The sequence below is a fragment of the Psammomys obesus genome, unplaced genomic scaffold (genome assembly GCF_907164565.1).
Source record: "Psammomys obesus unplaced genomic scaffold, mPsaObe1.curated_primary_1811, whole genome shotgun sequence".
In the NCBI taxonomy this organism is placed as follows: domain Eukaryota; kingdom Metazoa; phylum Chordata; class Mammalia; order Rodentia; family Muridae; genus Psammomys; species Psammomys obesus.
The window spans coordinates 25102106-25120468 of NW_026596046.1; the positions used below are offsets into that span (position 1 = coordinate 25102106).

General features: G+C 42.8%; 1 protein-coding gene across 2 annotated transcripts in view; it reads left to right on the forward strand.

Annotated features, from left to right (window-relative positions):
• Nucleotides 1–912: 912 nt before the first annotated feature.
• Nucleotides 913–18363, forward strand: part of Me3 (malic enzyme 3) — a 178756-nt gene continuing 161305 nt past the window's right edge. The window contains exons 1-2 of one of the 2 annotated variants that reach the window (XM_055623496.1): nucleotides 913–1201; nucleotides 1547–1744. In XM_055623496.1, the coding sequence (XP_055479471.1) occupies nucleotides 1562–1744 (183 nt within the window). In that variant the 5' untranslated portion in view covers nucleotides 913–1201; nucleotides 1547–1561. Of the gene's footprint in view, nucleotides 1202–1353; nucleotides 1745–18363 lie in introns of those variants that run through there. The other variant, XM_055623497.1, reaches the window with a different exon arrangement.

Here is an 18363-nt window from a genome sequence, read left to right on the forward strand (position 1 = left end):
TGAGAGAAACACATTACCTGCCTGGCAGCCATTCTGAGAACCCATAGCTCTGATGAGCAGGTGGGCTTTAGCCTTCATCCACCAAACAACTGTTTTTTTTTTGTACAGACATGCCAGGCCCTGAGGACAAACAGATATATAAGCCAAGACCCTAGCCCAGTGAAGACTGTATTTTAAGGGGGGGGGGGACAATAAATCACAAGAGCAACGGACTAGTAACAGACTCGTTAGTTTATATCTAAGGAAAACCCTTTTCTTATGTATCCCAGGAGATGGTCGGCACTGAATGGAATAACTAGAGTAACGGCCTCCGAGCTGACGTCCTGGGGGCCACCTTAAAGATGAGATGTGGCAGTTGTTTGGAAGATTGGAGTGAAAGCCCTGAGGTGGAGGTGGGAACCTGAGTGAGTGGAGACCTCAAGGACAACGCAGAGGGAAGCAGGGTACACATGAGAAGCTGGCAGGAGCCAGGCTGTGGTCAACCCAAAGGCCTCCCGAGGACTCGCCTGCTATCCGCAGACAATGAGATAAAACCCCCTTAGAAGGAATTTCTTGAATCCTGTGTGGACCCTAATGTCTATGACCAGCTGCATGGGGCTCCTAGAAGTCAACGTCTGGGGAACTCACATCAGTAAAAGGGAACTTTCTGCAAAGCTGGGAGTGCTTTGCACCTATGTACATTCACACATGCTCTCAACTGCCCATAAAAAAAAAAAAAAAAAAGTGCTTACTGTGACTGAGGAAATGGTTCTAAACTGTATTTCATTTACAATAGTTTATTGAACTATGACAGCCGCATGTGGCTCATGGTCACTGTACCAGACAGCATCTTTGATCAGGGCCTCGCTCAAAAAGAGGAAGCCAAAGAGGGCATGCTGGTCCGTTAAGCACGCTCCCCTCAGTGCTATTCAGACCTCTCTCCACGTAGAGCGCCAAGGGTGCAAAAGCAGGGAAGCCCTGAGGTGGGAGGAAACTGAGCCTCTTCCTGTGTTGTTATTGAGAGCCCCCATGCATATCCTCAAGGGAAGCCTGGTCCCGCGAGGAAAGGTTTGGGGACCGCTTTTCCTGAGCGCATTAGTCCCGCGAGCTCGCCCTGCCTGTGCAGTGCAGCCTTTGGCCAGTGAGTGACGGGGGACAGTAGCCTCCTGCCCCACCTGCCCGCAGTGGAACCGCATAGACTTCAGCCTCTCCAGCTAGGCAGGTGAGAGGAAGAAGGAGAAGCCGAGGCCAACCACATGGTTTGAGGGTGCGGGGACCCCTCAGAGCACAGTCGCCCACTCTTCTGCATGGGGGCGGGAAGGCACGGGCTGTCATCTGCACGAGATCTGCTTTCGGGGCTTGCTTTCGCTTTGCTGGATGCGGGGTGAGGCTCGCATCGGAGCATCGCAACCAAGCAGGTGGCCTCGGAGGGGCGGAGGCTAGCGCCTTGAACCCCCCAGCCACTCCGAGAACATTCGTGTCCCGACTCAGGTCCGGCGCCCTGCTGGCGCGCAGGACCTGGCTTGGCTAGAGCGCACCCCTGACCTTGGTCTCGCCCTGGTTCCAGGTTCCTGCCAGGATCATGGGCGCCGCGCTGGGCACCGGCGCACGGCTGGCTTCCTTGCCACGCATAGCCTGCGGCGCCCTTCGGCGCCAGGCACCCTGCGTGCCCGCCCAGGGCTGTCACTCCAAGCCTGGCCCTCCTCGCCCAGTACCCTTGAAGAAGCGCGGATACGATGTCACCAGGAACCCCCATCTCAACAAGGTAATGGTTCGGGTCGGGAAGGGAAGGACGTCGTCAGTCAGGTCCTGTGGTTAGCAAGGAGGGACGCCCCGCCCCCTGGGCTTGGGAAGAAGCCTATGGCGTCCTTCCAGGGCCCTTCTGGCTTTGCCTCCTGAAGATTGCTCTGTTTGTTTTGGCCTTTTCGTTCCCCTCGTGACATGAAGAGGGGTGAGCGGTTATGCGGACCTAATTTCTTCAGCAAAACCAGTACAGACCCAGTGAGATGATGACTCTGACCTAGAGTCAGGTTACCAGCAGATCTTGAGGACAGTCCATTTGACCTCCGTGAATTAAAGTATCTGTTAGAGATTTCTTAGGAATGTTGCAAGGTTTAAAAGGAAAACGGAGGCAGAGTTCTTAGCGCGGACTCGGGTGTGAGATAATAAATGTTAGCCAAGGTTATGGTGATTATCTGGGGAAACGTGAATCTGGAAGACAGAAAAAGGTCTAGAATTATAGAATTATAGCACTTTTAGCACCGGAGGAGCTAAAAGGAGCATCGGAGATCTGAATTCACACCCGTCCTGTAACAGACCAAATTCAGGTCTCTAATATTTTGGTCCTGTTCAGCCCACTGCAAACACCCGCATATTCATGGAGAAATACACCCTCTTCTGCGAGTAGAGTTTGTGTGTTTGGTTCAGAGGATTGTGGGAAACCCGAAACCTGAAGCCAGTCCCCAACCCCCTCCTCCTCACATTTAACTGGGAGGCTGGACTTCCTTCAGCCTAAAATAAATGGTCCACCATTCCTACCTCATTTGGTTCTTGTGAAAATTTCCAAAACCACTAGATTTGAAGTAACATTTTAAACTACAAGAAGTGCTTGCAATTACTGCAAATAGAATGTTAATAATCCTCATGAGTGAGGTTCTCAAAAATGTTAACAGTCTCTCTAATTCAGGATGGTGAAATTCAAATGAGGCAACCTCTTGAAAAATGTAACTTTAAGGGGGACTGTGACCAGGATGCAAAATGAATGAATGAATGAATGAATGAATGAATGAATGAATGAATGAATGATAAATAAGTAACTAGGAAAAGGGAGGGTGGGTCCAGTCATGCCATGCAATGTAGTATTGTTTCCTGAAGCATTAATAGAAACAAAAGAAAATGTCTTTTTTGCTCAGTCTTCACATGTCACACTGACTCTCTGCTCTGTATACTCTGTAGGCTTTCCAAAGCATTGAAGGTATTTACATTAGTCTGAATTGCTCCGGTAGTGCTACCAGGGTGCAACCAGCTTAAAGGAAACAAAAAGCTCTTTCATCAAAACAAAGTCTAGAGGAAGGACTGCAGGTGAAGCCTGATGAAGAAGCAGAGTTGATTTGGAATAGTGCGGTCTTGCTCTGGTCTCTACCCTGGCTTTGCAATGTCAACTTCAGCAGCAGCTTTATGTGAAGTCTGAGCAGGCCATTTCAGACTCTGCTTGGGTTCTCTTCCCATTTCCAAGCCAATCATGGGTAATCCCGAAGCCTTCTCTGGAAACACCAAATGTTGGAGGTCACCAAAGGGAAGAGAAGAGCATGTGAGCCAGTTGGAGCCTCAGAGCCTCCACTCAGAATTGAAGATAAAGTTAAAAGTAGGTTCACCCTCACCAATTGTCTTAGAAGAGAAGAGATACACAATAAACACACATACCCATACACAGATCCACAATAAATCTGTATGTCATTAGAGGGAAGAGAGATGGATTCTGGTAAGCAAAATAATACTTTACTGCCAAAGGCTTCGATTATTATAATTGCCTTAGATGTGTGAGTATATTACCAACCAGCAGTTATTGCTTTGTGAGTAGTTAGAAAAAGTAACATTTTCAGTCCTGGGTTTTGATCCCCTAAAACCATCCTGTCCCTTATGTAAACTGTCTCAGTGATTTGACTTCCCAGCTAATAAAACTGTAAGGTTATTTATAAATGTAGACAACCTGACATTTTCATAACGTCAAATATCTCTAAAGATGGCTGACACTGGTAAGAGGTGAGGTGGTTATCTAGCATGCTGCAGAGAGCTGGTGCATTTCTCTTCTGCAACAACAACAAAAAAGCAATCTTCCAGGGAGCTGCTCACATGCTCTTCTCTTCCCTTTGGTGACCTCCAACATTTGGTGTTTCCAGAGAAGGCTTCGGGATCTCTCAGCCAGATGGGACAACTGTGATAAGGCTAAACAGAACAGCAAGGTTACCAGAGAAGAAAAAAAGGAGGGGGCGGCTTTGAAAAGGGCTTTGGTGCTGTGGTTAGTGGGCAGGTCTGTGGGTAGCCTTTCTGTTTTCTAGAATGCAAGCTCTTTAAGAGCAAAGATGAAATAATGAAGTTCTGTGCACCTGTGCCTAGAAAGTTTATTGCAGAGACGCTCCTCTGGGAACCAACTTTCAGTTCCTGCTATGCATCCATTGTACCATGCGTTCCATTTTGGGCAGGCCAAGAAAGGCATTACGCTGAAGCTGGAGGACGGGAGAGAAGTGGCGTTGTTTGAGAAAATACGCACTTCTTATTGAGTGGGGCAGGCACTACCGCTGCTTTGTAACTATCGCCTTCTGTATCTAGCTCCCTTGGGTCCTGGCCATGTTATCTGTGATGGGTCCTCCCATTGGCTTCTCTACGGCTGATGAAAAGGCCATCCTGATCCACTCCTTAACCTAACTCTGAGCCTCTTGGCATTTGCCTTATCCCTGTTTCCTTTTGGCATTGAGCATACTGCTGCAGCGGTTGACTAGTTTCTTTCCCACAATAGATTCTGGTCATCCTGAGGGCAGAAACTGACCTATCAGATGAAATTCTCTCGTCCTGATTTAACATTCAATAACTGTTTGCTCTTTAGTCTTGAGTCAAGGTCCTTTCCCCTCAACTGTATTAACATTAATGTGGTAACTTAGCAACCCAGTACTCTCGTTGACCACATTCTCATCAACTATGGCCTTTTGTGGAAACAACATACCTACTATTTGACCCTCAATCTTCCCACAGAGTTTGTGTTATTTCCCAGAGTGCACTGACCTCTCTTTTTGACCTAACATCAGCAGTGATTTTTTTTTTTCTTTGCAAAATATGCTTTTGGACCAGTCACCTGTTTTTTCTGCATTTTTTTTTAAATCTCATGTGCTTCATGTTTAGGGAAGTCATGAATAAAATGGGTGCTTAAATCCTGATTGTTGATTTTTTTTGTTGTTGTTCAACAACAAAAAAGCGATCTTCCAGGGAGCTGCTCATATTCCATGCAGGGGGTCTTGGTCTATTCCAAGACAGAGCTGAAAACATCCTTCCTTGCAGAGTTGGCATATTTCAGTCCACGAAGGTATGAAGGGGACCAACACTGCATCAGGGCCTGAGATTCTGGGGACACACAGATCTCAGTGGAGTCACTTCAGCATTCAATGGCAGTTTGATAGACTCCTGCACAGATATGATTTGTGTTTGACATGCCTGTTTTTGTCTAGTGGCAGCTTAGAACTTGACTTTTCCTCTCCTTGGATAACGGGGTGGCTCCTCATAGACTTGCTTCATCCACCGTTCAGGAGATGGTGACTGGGTTGTATGGAGAAGTGGAGGTTTATTGGTGATGTGAGTAAAATGTTTTCCTGAGACAACAGTGTCAGAACTGGGCTTACTGATTGAAAGAGAAACAGTGGGTTACTACTGAAACATGAGTTCCATATGCAGTTTTCAGCAGCCCCAAGTCTCTGTCACACTGGTACAGGGGATGGAAGCTCAAAGGCTGTTTGAATATTTCAAAATGAAATGAACAAAAACAGGTTGTAATTCAGCCTCTCCCTATTGAATCCTGGCCTGTCTTCATGGACCTGGAATTGCTAAGTGCTAGAACAACTGAGAAATGTTAGGGCTATGTGCTTAGGACAGTAAAACACTTTGTTTGAGTTATCCTTGGCCAGGACAATCTGACAAAATGAACCCCAAATACAGAGGCTTAAACAAGATAAAATTGCAAATCGGATTAACAAGTCTGGGTGGGTATTTGTGAGTTGGCATGAGGCTTGATCTTGTTGCTCAGTAGTCTTCAGTCTTCAGCATGTTTTTTATGTTTGCAGGTCCAAAATGGGAACTCCATGCATACCTTTTTAATTCCACAAAAATCTGAGGGCAAAAGAAAGCACTGCTTTCACCGGCACTATTCAGAAAGCTTAAATACCACTTCTACTCCATACCACTGGCCAGAATTTGGTAACATGCACACTTAACTGTAATGGAACTTCTGGAGTAGACGAGAATCCTCTGGCTGGGCCCCAGTGTTTTCAGTTAAAAATTCTCCACCATTAAGGAAAGAATACTTGGAGAAACTGTTACAAAAATGCTGGTCTGAAACTCTCATTCTTTCACGCCATCAATTTTTCCTCAACTTTTTAAAGTCTATGTTTTTCTACATCCCCACCAATACCAACTTTGTTTTTCTCATATCTCTTCACAGCTTGCTTCTTTAAGCTAGGCAGCCACTCTACTGTTGAGCTATATATCTAGCCCTTCTTTGTCTAATTTATGCTCCATTTAGTCAAGGTCTTTGGTTGATATATCTCAGGTAAACAGATGGAATGAGTCAAGTTTAGTTGTTAGAATCAAAGTGTGATCACCGGCAGTCTGACAAGACAGCTCAGCTACCTGTTCCCAATAGGGCCAATTAAATATACAAGTAATGGTGAAAATCAGGAAGAGGATTTTTTATCTCATATGGCTGCATTGGGAAGAGGAACAAATGAATAGACCCAGTGATACCCTCTTATCCCTGCTCCAGATACGTAAGGTTTGAGTTAGGAAAGTGAACAAAGTATAACTCAGCCTCCCTGGTTGAGGCATGGTCCTGTCACTGGCCCATCATGAACACATTACTGTCTTCTGGTCCTTGGTCTTATCTGCAAATGATCAGCACATAGTGAGATGTCTTGCTGGGAGACAAGCTCCCCTTTTGGCTGGCACCAGGACCTCACCTTTTCCTTCCTCAGAACGAGTCTGCTTAGAAATTTCCAGTTCCTTAGAATCCATTGTCTCTGTAGTCTGACAGTCCAAGGAAGAGGCATGAGTGTCTCACTTTAGAGGTTCAGAATATATTGCCTCTGCCAAGGTGGCTACAAACTGAGTGAATCATTCAGAGTGACCTCTGCTAGATTCCCTGAACTCATTTTCCTTCATCTCCCTTTTCACCAAAAAGTCCTTCTTCAGTGCACTCCTCCCCTAAGATCCCCATCCCGAGTATTGACACGCCCAGTGGGCTGGGGCAAGTCTCACGTTGGGTATCTAAAGAGTGGATCGAAGGTGGGAGGCCCAGCTTCGGTCAGTACCTCCAGTTCTGAGGTACAGTTTTGAGCCTCCACTTTTTTTTAGAATTATTATTATTTTATTGAAAAGTAAAAAGATTAAGCAGTACAAATACATAGAGCTTTTGCTTTTATCCTTATAATCTGGATAAAGTCTTGGAAGCCTTGACAAATCAAAATATTTGTTAAAAGGAAGAAAGGGGAAATAAAGAAAGATTATATAAGCTTTTAATACTTCATAGAGAATTTCAAGATAGGCTGTGGCAAACCTAGCTGGTGGTCTTACAGTGCTAAGATGAATACTGATGTAGTTTGCATACCTTGAACACACAAAGTGGTACTTCATATGGTGGACAGTCAATGGTCCAAAAACGCATCTTTCTGGAGCCTCCACTTTTGATGCTGCAGAGCTTCTATTCCTGGTCTGACAGGCAGGGGAAGCAGAGGGATCCAGAGCAGGAATGGAAACGCTAAGGCAGCGGTTCTCAAACTGCGAGTCACATATCAGGCATCTTGCATATCAGATACTTACATTTATAACATTAGCAAAGTTATAGTTGCGAAATAGCAACAAGGTAACTTTATGATTGGGGGTCGCCACCCTATGAGGAACCATATTAAACCATCATTAAGAAGGTTGAGAACCAGGGATCTAAGGCAACAAAAGTGGACGATGGGGGGTTCAAGAGCGCCATAGCAGGAACAGCCTCACTCCTAAATACCTGGAAATGAAACAAGTTCGGCGCAGGGGCCAGAAGCTCTGGAAGGAGATTTACTGCTCCTGGAACCTGAAGTTGATTTGCAAAGTGTTTTTTCATGAACATGTGACTATAAATAGGTGACTCACTTCTCTAACTGGGCATTTGTATGTTCTTTATGAAGACCACAGAATTCATTGCCAGTGAATGTCCAGGGTGAGATGTTCAATGCTGAATGGGCTCTATAGCCATGACTGTTACTATTTTTAAAAAATACAATTCTGGAACATGGTTTGGAGGTCAGCATCTGAAAGTGCCCATATTGTAACAGAGGTATATTAGAAACCTTATCTACTCTCTGCATAATTCCTTAATGTCCCATTATCCTTTCAATTTCAGATAGCAGTTTCCGTTGAGGCAAACTGTGTAAAACTGAGTAAATGTCATTCAGGTTGACTTTTAGAAGCTGATGCATCCGTAATCTGTGAGTGGAAATCTCACTCACAGTAGCAGTCTCACTTTAAGCTCCTATAATTAACTGTCTTCAAAGCAGTTGTAAACAGCAATATCAAGATTATATAAGCAACTGCATGGATGACAAATCCTTTACAGAAATATGTGCTCTCTGGCTCCAACTGGGGCCAACTGGCATCTTAAAAGGTTCTACGTCTTGGCTCGATATACAGTTTCTTTGTACATGTTTCAAGCCCATCTTTAGTCTCCCCGCTTCAGTCTCTCCTGCTTGCCCTTGGCCAAAGTCTTCGGAGGCTTCTGACTTTATTGGTTTTATTTGACTTTGCATTTTTGCCGCTTCTACCAGAGATTTCTTTTATTATCTACCCTCTGCTTTCTAAATGCCAGCCTTACACGGAGGGTGGGAAAGTAGCCTTTTGGTTTGCTGGCCATTGCAGGGCACTAATGTAAGCACTTTTGTTTGCAGACACGGATTACAGTTCACTTACAATCCCTTCACTTTGATGTGGAGAAAGTACATTTGGAAGTCCTTTGGGGTAGTGTTCAACCGCCTTTCTGAGACAGAGCACAAAAGACGCTCTATGATTGTGTGATGAAAGTCCTACAACTGGAGGTGCGGAGGTCGGCGGTTAAAAGCACGCATTCATTTTGTACCCAAAGCGTTGCCAGGCAGCCTGGTTAAAACACAGCTCTCACCGAAAGGACACAGGAAAGAGGAAAATATACCCAGTCATTTGAGGAGAGGGACTTTTGATAGAAAGATCATCAGCTTTTGAGGAACTTGAATAAGAGAAAATCAAAGCCGCGTTTACTTTTACAATGACTGGAAACTAGAAGACGACTGGGTATAGAGCTGAGTGATTGGCAACAAGAGAATTTTTTTAAATCTCATTTTGGTGTTTTCGTTTGTGAACTATAGCACGTCCACATGATTTATCTTGAAACACATACTCTACTACACTGTAGAATTGTGGAGAAAACGGGCTGTAAAGAGTTTCGCAAGACAGAAGGATGCCCTTCTCATCCTCCCAAATTAGCCTCTCTTCAGAATTGTGGGCTGTTGAGTGACTTCCTCAGGTCTACACTATAGGGAACCGCCAACTTGGTTCATTATCCTTATCCCCGCTCCCTGTGGTTTTAAAGAAAAGCATTGAGGATTCCAGCTCAGATGCCTGTTATGCCAATTTTCCTTTAGTATTGTTATGGAGGGAATTCAATTGCAACAGCTAATACTTTAAGGAGATGCATTGTGTCCACAATTCTTCTAAGTAGTTTAAATGGGTACTAACTCATTTACTGCAACATCTCAAAACCTCTGAGATAAACTTTGTTATTATTCTTATATTACAGATGAGGAAAGAAAGGCCTGGAGTGGGAGCCAACTGCTCCATGCTCCCTCTGTTCAGGATGTGGCGCTTAAAACCAGGCTAGCTAGTTTTGGGGCCCACACCTGCACCCAGTGTGTGCACCAGACTTCCGGAGCACACCATCCCTTTTCCTTTGAACTTACTGTGTGCAGCCTGCTGAGCAGTGGTCTTCCCACAGTAATTACTAATGTCTTCCTGTTCCCTTATGCGGCCACTGACTGATTGTTATTATTTCTACCTGCTTGGTTCAAGCCAGGGACTCCTGAAGCTGGAGGGAGCTTGAAATATCACTAAATGATCTACTCACTCTTTAGACAGGTGTAATTCTACCCAAACTCATTGTTTACGTAGTAAATGCATCGGTGGGTATTTTGCGAGTTCCTATTCCACGTTAAGCACTGGATAAGTCATGATAAACATAGCACTTCTTCTGTCTTTGAGGAGCTTACAGTATAAGACAGGTGCAGGTGAGGACCAGGGAGGACACGTAGGCAATTTCAGTTTGCTGGGAAAGTGTAATGAGAGCATAAAAGAGACATAGAGCCATGCTCTCATGGCAGTGTTTTGGGGGCTGGTGTGAGTGGATGCCTCAGAGTTGGCAGATGAAGGTGATGGGGAGGAAGCTGTCTAGGTGAAATCGTAAGAGGCTGGTCACTCATTACTGTTGTCATGGAATGGACAGGAACTGAGCAGCCTGGATTGAGCCTTGTTTTAAGAGAACTGCGCAACATTATCGCATCAGTCGCTTTTCTCATTGCTATGATAAAATACTTGTCAAGAAGCAGCTTTCTGCAAGAAGGGTTTGTTTTATCTTAACGTTCAAGGGAATGTACACAGTCTATCACGGTGAGGAAAGGACAGGAAATGAAGCAGGAGGAGGCTAGTCACACGGCATCCATATTCAGGAAGCAGAGGAGAACAGCAAGTGGAGCCTGGCTATAAAAGCTCAAGGCTTACCCGTCCTGACCCACTTCCTCCACTGAGGCTCCACCTCTTAAATGTGCCACAGTCTTCCCAAACACTACCAGCCCGAGATTAAGTGTTCAAATACACGAGTCCGTGTATTTCACTCGAAAACCATCACAGTTACGGAATCTCTAATTTGGCAGACAGAGTTAATGTCTCCGGCCCTTGGATATGGCCTTCGAATTTATTTGTTTGCTTGTTTACTGTTGTTGCGTTTACGGGACACAGAAGTGGAAGTACCGTTTCCATCAGGCCACTCAGCAGGATCTTCAGCACACATCAGGACTCAGCATCACCTCTCCCATGCTCTTTCCTTGTTAGCGCCACATAGAAGCCATTTGTTCATCCTTTGCATTCTTTCAACGCCTAGTGCGAGAAGGTGGTACTGTCTTCCTTTCCAATTAGATCTCAGGGTTCACTTACTACTCATGTTCCTGTCTCCATAATTTGTGTTATGTTTAGATATTTTCTTAGACATCCATAGGCAGCCATAACACACACTCAATAAGCATCACTTAGATAACATTTATTCTACCTAATCAGGTCAGAAATGAGGACAAAGACAAATGATATACCAACTGCTCTCTTTCTGAAAAAAAATTTTTTTTGAAAAAAATTAATGAAAAACTTGATCTGACAACATAAATTATCTTTAGATCTGTCTGTGGAACTTGGAGAATTTTTAATCCAATAGCAGTCTTCATTCCAGCCATATGTATTTTGTGGGATATATATATATATCCCACAAATATATATATATATATATATATATATATATATATATCCCACAAATATATATATATATATATATATATATATATATATATATATATATATATATATCTTTAGAGAGTTTTCTGCTCTGAAGCTAGGCCAGATACACTTCATCTAAAGAATATCACTCTATGATAAAATTATTTGTCCTTACCTGGGCTGATGCAAAGATTTTAAACTTTGACCTGCTGTAACTAGCAACAGGTACAAGGACTTTGGAGGTAAAGGAAAACAGTCAGCTAGAATCAGCTACATTTGACCCATCAGGTAGTGACAGCAGAGCACATAGCCTGAAATTTAGGGAACTTGGGATCAGAAAAATCCCATGTTATTCAAGGTTTATTACATTCCTTGAAGATCCATATTATGAATTTTAATTCTTATTACATTTAGAGAGTAGATACTTCCTATACTCCATATGATATTCAGAGGTAGGTACATTGGCAGGTTTGTAGGATTAGATACAGCCATCATGGTGGAGCTCCTGGCAAACCAGAGGAGATACACACACACACACACACGCACACACAATCTCTTGTCATACAATACCTTGTGTTACCTGGGGACCCAATTTACTAAGAAATACATCACCACATTTGACTCCTAGATATTGGAGCCAAAATAAAGCTTTATAAGGATTTTTTTTTACCCAGCCTTCGTTTGGAAATGAAATGATACAGTCCTAACCCCAGCTCTGACATTTACTGATTCGAGGTCTCTGGAAAGCTTTCGTCGGACCCTTTTTCCTCATCTGCGATGGGAATGAAAGCAAGATATAACCTACTGACAGGCTGCTTTCGTGATTAAGTGAAACAACGTATCTAAAGTGCATTGTAAGCCTTCAATTAATCTCAATTAACCCACGTCTCTAACATTTCTAATACAGCTCAAGCTGCTTCCTGTGTACCACAGACATGGAAAGGTTCAGACCTGGTCCCTGTCCGTGTAGAGTATACAAGCCAGAAGAAGAGAGGAAGCTCAAACATCAAACCCATTCTTATGGGCATGACAGGCTTTCTGGAAGAGACATTTGTCCAAAAGAACCTTGGGTAAAAAATGTCTCTAGAAGTAAATTCTTATGTCATTCAAATAGATGCTCTGGAAATTGAGTCTGATTGAAGATGGTACAGCCACCAACAACCTCAGAACTTTGGTCCCAGTGTTTTGGCACATGATAAGCACCAAGTTGTTTAAAAACAATTTCAAATTTAAAAGGACCCAATTTAGGAGGGTCTCTATTTTATCATCACTATAACCTTCTAAGACTTAAGAGACTGTAACAGTAAGACAGCAGACAAGAGAAAATTTTGATGACAGTTTAGAGTTATAAATGTCAAAATATTGCCTCAAATTCAGAGAAATATGGTTCAGCTGGCCCAACTTACCTTGCTTACATCAAATTGGACGGAGAGTGTTGGGATTGTTTCATTCATTTTCCCTAGGGTGTGGGCAGTGGGTGGGAATACAAGCGATAGCAGTCTCTTTATCTCCTTTAGTCAGTGTGTGTGTGTGTGTGTGTGTGTGTGTGTGTGTGTGTGTGTGTGTGTACATATGTATGCGTGTAAGGGAAATCTATGGGCATGTGTGGGAAAGCCAAAGTTTAACACCGAGGGCCCTCCTCAGTTACACTACATCTGATTTTTTGAGCCCAGAGAGTCCCTTATTGAGTTCATTAATTCAGGCAGACCAGCTGGACAGGAAGTCTAGGGATAGTCCTGTCTCTACCTCCACTAACACTGGAATTACAGATGTGTATTTATGTGCTTGAAATTTTTATATGAGTGCTGGAGATCAAACTCATACCTTCTCAAAAAAGAAAAAGAGGAAAAGAAAAAAAGAGCATTTGCCTGCCATCTTAAAATACTGCCTTGAAGCAAGCCTTTGTTGGCATATACAAAAGTATTTTTCCAGTCTCCATTCCTACAAAAATACATTAGTATTAATCACTGCCATATACTTCAAACTGAAGCACCTGCTGACACAGCTCTTGCTGCTATTTCTGTGTCCACAAGTGAACAAGTTCCGAACTGCACCTTCTTTTTGCCTTCGCAGTAATGTCACCTAAAAGACAGTCCAGTAACTATTGACAGAAAGCTGAGCCCTATGTCAGACTCTCCCTTCTTATCTCTTTCATTTTATTTTTGATCTCTTCTAGCCCGTAGTTATTTGTTTTGACTGGTAAAACCATTTGAGGTCACAAGGACAGCAAATAACAACACAGCTGCCACTTGATGAAAAGAAGGAGGGATGGTTGGTGTCGAGAAAAAAAAAACAACCATTAACAGACATTTTTAGAAACAGCATTTTAAATCCACCCATCAGAGTTAAAACAGTACCCCCTGCTCTCACAAAAGTGAGAAGCAGCTTCTTCTTGACCATCTTTGGAGCCTCAGACACGGTCTGAGTCTTGTGGGAAGGCTGATATAGGTGCTGATGAGACATCTGTGTGACATCTGCCGTGGGGAGGGTTAGTACCTCCATAATGGGATCGGTTGCCATTGGTTACTGGCCTCAGCTTCAGGAATGAAGGGTCCTGACCATTCCCAACAGCTCTTAAATTGTCAGATATTCTACAACCTTCTGCCAGTTGACTACACAGTAGTACCAGCTGCCTCCTCTGGAAAACACAATCCCTGAGACAACAGTATTGGAAATAATAAAAGCAAGCCCTTATGTAATGCTTATTTTGCCAGGCACTTTTATAGGCGCTTTACATAGATTATTTCTGAACAGAAGTATTATAAAGTAGACAGACTTGGCCCGTGGTTTCTTTACCCCACTGTTTCCATAGCTTCTTTTCCCTTATACAACGCTTTCCAAGGCATGTCCTAAAAATCTTCATCCCCCCCAAGATGTCCAAGGCTACCAATCCAGAAAGTACTTTTCTTCTTATTCTGTCTTGCTTTCTTCACTGGATCTTGTGCTTTCTGCCAATCCATCTATCCATCTTTCTATCAGGAGACTTATAGCTGCCAAAAAGGAGAAAGACAGATGGAGAGAGAGAGAGAGAGAAAGAGAGAGAGAGAGAGAGAGAGGATTTGTGAGATGATTCAGCGAGTAAAGATGATGCTGCCAAACCAGACCTGACCTCAATCCCCAGTACCTACATGGTGGAAGGACAGAACTGACTGCCTCAAGTTGTCTTTTGATCACTACATGTGTGCCATGGGACACATATGCCCGTGGACACACACACACACACATGCATACACAAACACATGCATATACATACACACACAAAAAAAAAACAAAGTAAATGAGTTGAGAGAGAGTCTATCTGTCTGTCTGTCTAGGGATAATAAATTGTGCCTTCAAAGCCACAAGCTCAGTGACCTCCTTCTCTAACTAAACCCAACCTCTCAATAGCCAATTCAGCTCTGAACTTCATCAATGATGAATAAATTCATTGATGGTTGAATCCATTGATGAAATTACTTCTCAGTAGTGTCACCAGAAGGACACCAATCCTTCAATATGTGAGCCTGGGGGAATGAACTTCATTTCTAAACCATAACATGTGGGGAAAATAATAAAGAATTCCTTTCAGTTGGCAAGAGAGAACTACTTAAAGAAGTCATATTTACTAAGAAACCAAAAATGTTATTCAAAAGAAAACTCAGAGTTAATGTGTTTTGGGCTGAAGCGACAGTTCTGTAGAGCCTGGGGGTACCAAGTGGCTTCACGTCGCAGGTTCTGAGAAATAACAAGAGTCAAGCCGTGAAAGTATAAAGAGAAAGGGGAAGCTGCAGAAGATGAGGGTGGAGAAGACTTGTGTAGTATTCCTAGTTGCTGTGTAGAGGCAGATCAGAGGACGGCAAGGGAGGAAGAAGAAGAAGAACACGTTAGAGGCTTGGGCAGTACTAGAAGCAAGAGAGGGCTGAGACTGCAATGTGGTATGCCAAGCAAGGAGGAAAAGTGGTCAGATCAGAAATAGAGTTGAAAGAAACAGAAGCCACTGTTTATCGTAGTTACTTCCCTTCCTTTACCAGCATACATAGCTCATAAGAATAAGGAAATTGTGTCTTATTCTTAGATAAAGGTAAATGTGGCTTAGAGCTCAGGAAGGGCTTCATGACTGGTCATTTCACTTGATTCTTACAGAAGTACCTCTGGGTAAGGTATTATTAACCTTGCTTTCTCGGGAAGACATTAGGTCCCAGAAGACCAAGATGCCCCATGTGTGACTTTACCTGGTGAGAAGTGAAAGAATGTCTAATCACTCAGTGTCTTAGTGACGTTACTGTTGCTGGGATAAAACACCATGACCGAGGAAACTTATAAAGAAAGTGTTTAACTTATGGTTCCAGAGGGTTACAGTCCGTGCGTGGTGGTGGAACCAAAAACATGTCAGGAGGAACTGCTGAGAGTTCATATCTTGATCCGCAAGCAGGAGGTAGAGAACACACCTAAAATGGTGTGAATCTTCTGAAACCTCAAAATCTCATGCCCATCCCCAGTGATGCACCTTCTCCAGCAAAGCCACGCCTCCCAGCCTTTCCCAAACAGTCCTATCAACCAGGACCGATTATTCAAATATATGCGCCCCTGGGGACTGCTCCATTTGAACCACCAGTCTTCAGACAGAGCACTGACGGCAGACCAAAGAAATTATTTCACCTATGCCTAGCTTAGTGAAGCAGTGAGCTTATTGGAGTGACTTACAGAGCATGGATGATGGGTTACTTATAGGGATGATTTGCTTGTCAAAACAACCATGAAAAAGGAGAGACTAAAATTAAAATTTTAAAAATAAAGGAGAGTAACATGAGGATTCAGCTTTCTGTTTATGGACTGTCTTTGAGATCACATTACTGGAAAGAAAAACAGAAACATTGGAAGAAACATGTAAAAAAATAAAAAAAAAACTATATAGAGGAGCATGGGTAACTCAAAGACAGCTGAGTCACTAAAAAACCCACACCAAAATGGATGCTGACTCACAACTGTCTCTGCACAATTTTCAGGCAGCTTGGCCAATCAGAGACTTTTTTTTCCTCAATAACTATTTACTATTTATATAACTCTTGGGAGGGGCCTTGTGAATTTTGTAAATTTCAGGAGCTTTCTTTGCCTTGTAGATTTTATTTCATTCTTGAGCCTCTAAACATCATTTCCCTCTAAGAGAAAAGATTTTAATCAGAAAGAAATAACTATACAACACCCCTGATCTCCCAGAAAATAAGACAAGAATCAATTCCAGATTTCTTGAGACCATTCAGTTGATAAATTCAGTAATCCACCTCTTGATCATCTGATGATCATGAGCATTGTGCTGAGCTCATGATGGTTAGTCTCAAGGAGCTTAGAGTTCAGAGAAGAAACACCCTTGCAAGTTCATAAAGTTATAACAGTTTGATGGGTTCTGCATTACATTAAAAGTGTATAATTAATGTGTCCAAGTAATTTTTATGTTGGTGGTAGAAACAATTAGTAATTATGTTTCTTAAAGGGAGTAACCTTTCCTGTAATCATGTTAAATTAAAGAATATTTTGCATCAAGAAAAAGGAAAGTTATTTGATCCCTTTCCTGAGGTGACATTTTATTTCCTGGTATTTCAGTGCTTAAATCTGAAAGTTATCTAGGAATTCCCTAGGCAGGCAGGATGAGGAAAAGATATTCCAAGGAAATATAAGTTCATGGTGTAAGAGAAAATATGAGTGACTACAGACAGAGGAAAGAGTGTAGAGTGATAGGCTTGGGAGCAAGATATGAGGTAGGAGTTCAAGACCAATACTGTCTGGGTAGGTAAGTTGACCTTAACAGTGAAGGTGAGGAGGACATGCCATAATAACCCCATTGGCTCTGACCTTTAGATATCTCATAACCTGGCTTCAGGTAAGAGGACAAAATCACAGAAATTAGTTGCAAGGGAATTCAGTTTCCATGAGGAGGAGGAGGAGGATCTGCTATGACTGGTGATGAGTGAGAGACAGAGGTGAGAGCTGAAGAAACAGGAAGTAGGTTCCTATCAGAATGCCATGAGCTGCATGGTAGCAAGCCTAAGAATTATTGTGAACATTAAGGAAAAATGGGAACCTCATATTTATCCACCATAGATTTACACTACTTAACCAGGATGCTACATTTTTATGCTTTTGCCTAGAAAATTAAAATTAAACCATAGCTAGTATCAGAAGTTCTGCTTGTCGGGCATGAGTCTAAAATATTAGAAAATAAATTGGTTAGGAATAAGTGCAAGATCCTTCAAAATCCAGGATGGATAACACCCAAAGAATGATACTCAAAGCTGACTTCTATCCTACACAAACACACACACACACACATAAGCACATGCACACACACACACACACACACACACACACACACACTATCCACATGTCCACTCACACATGCACAAACACACAAATAGGTATCCACATGCATGCACACAGACACAAAAGAAAAATAGATAGAATGTTCATAATTTAGAAAGCACTCCATTACTCCTTTTTTGTTTAAGAGGACTTGGTAGAAGAAGGAGCTCATGCAATGTGAACCTTTCACAAATGTAGCTGGAGTGCTGTCACTTTCTCCATTAGACTGAAGCTTAGCTTGTCTTGTCTTTGCCAAGTTCTAGTTCGTCTTTATGAACCGTGACTGCTGGAGAACAAAAATAGAAAGCCAGAAGCTTGCAGGAATGATGTTCTTGGCTCGTTTGACCATGCATCCACTACTTGCCTAAGTAAAAAGCTGCTTAAAGATTTTTTTGTAAGTAGAATTTTAATAGAACAAGCAATGGGGATACTATTGTAAGCCCACTCCTGTTGTTTGTGCTTTTTTGTTGTTGTTGTTTTTGTATCATCTAGGAAAGGTTGTATGTGACATGGTATACTTCTAACCACCATGGCCAGACCCTGGAGAAAGATCAGTGATGAAACATTTACCAGAATAAAACACTCTGGGGTTCCAGTCTTACAAGCCTCGTACAATTGGAAAAGATCTTGGATTCTAAAAGCACCATGGGTTCCAAAGTCTTTGATGGTGGGTAACTCACTTTAGAATAAGACTGTTGTGGTTGACTTTGATTCATCTCCTCTTCAAAAGAACAACTTTTTATA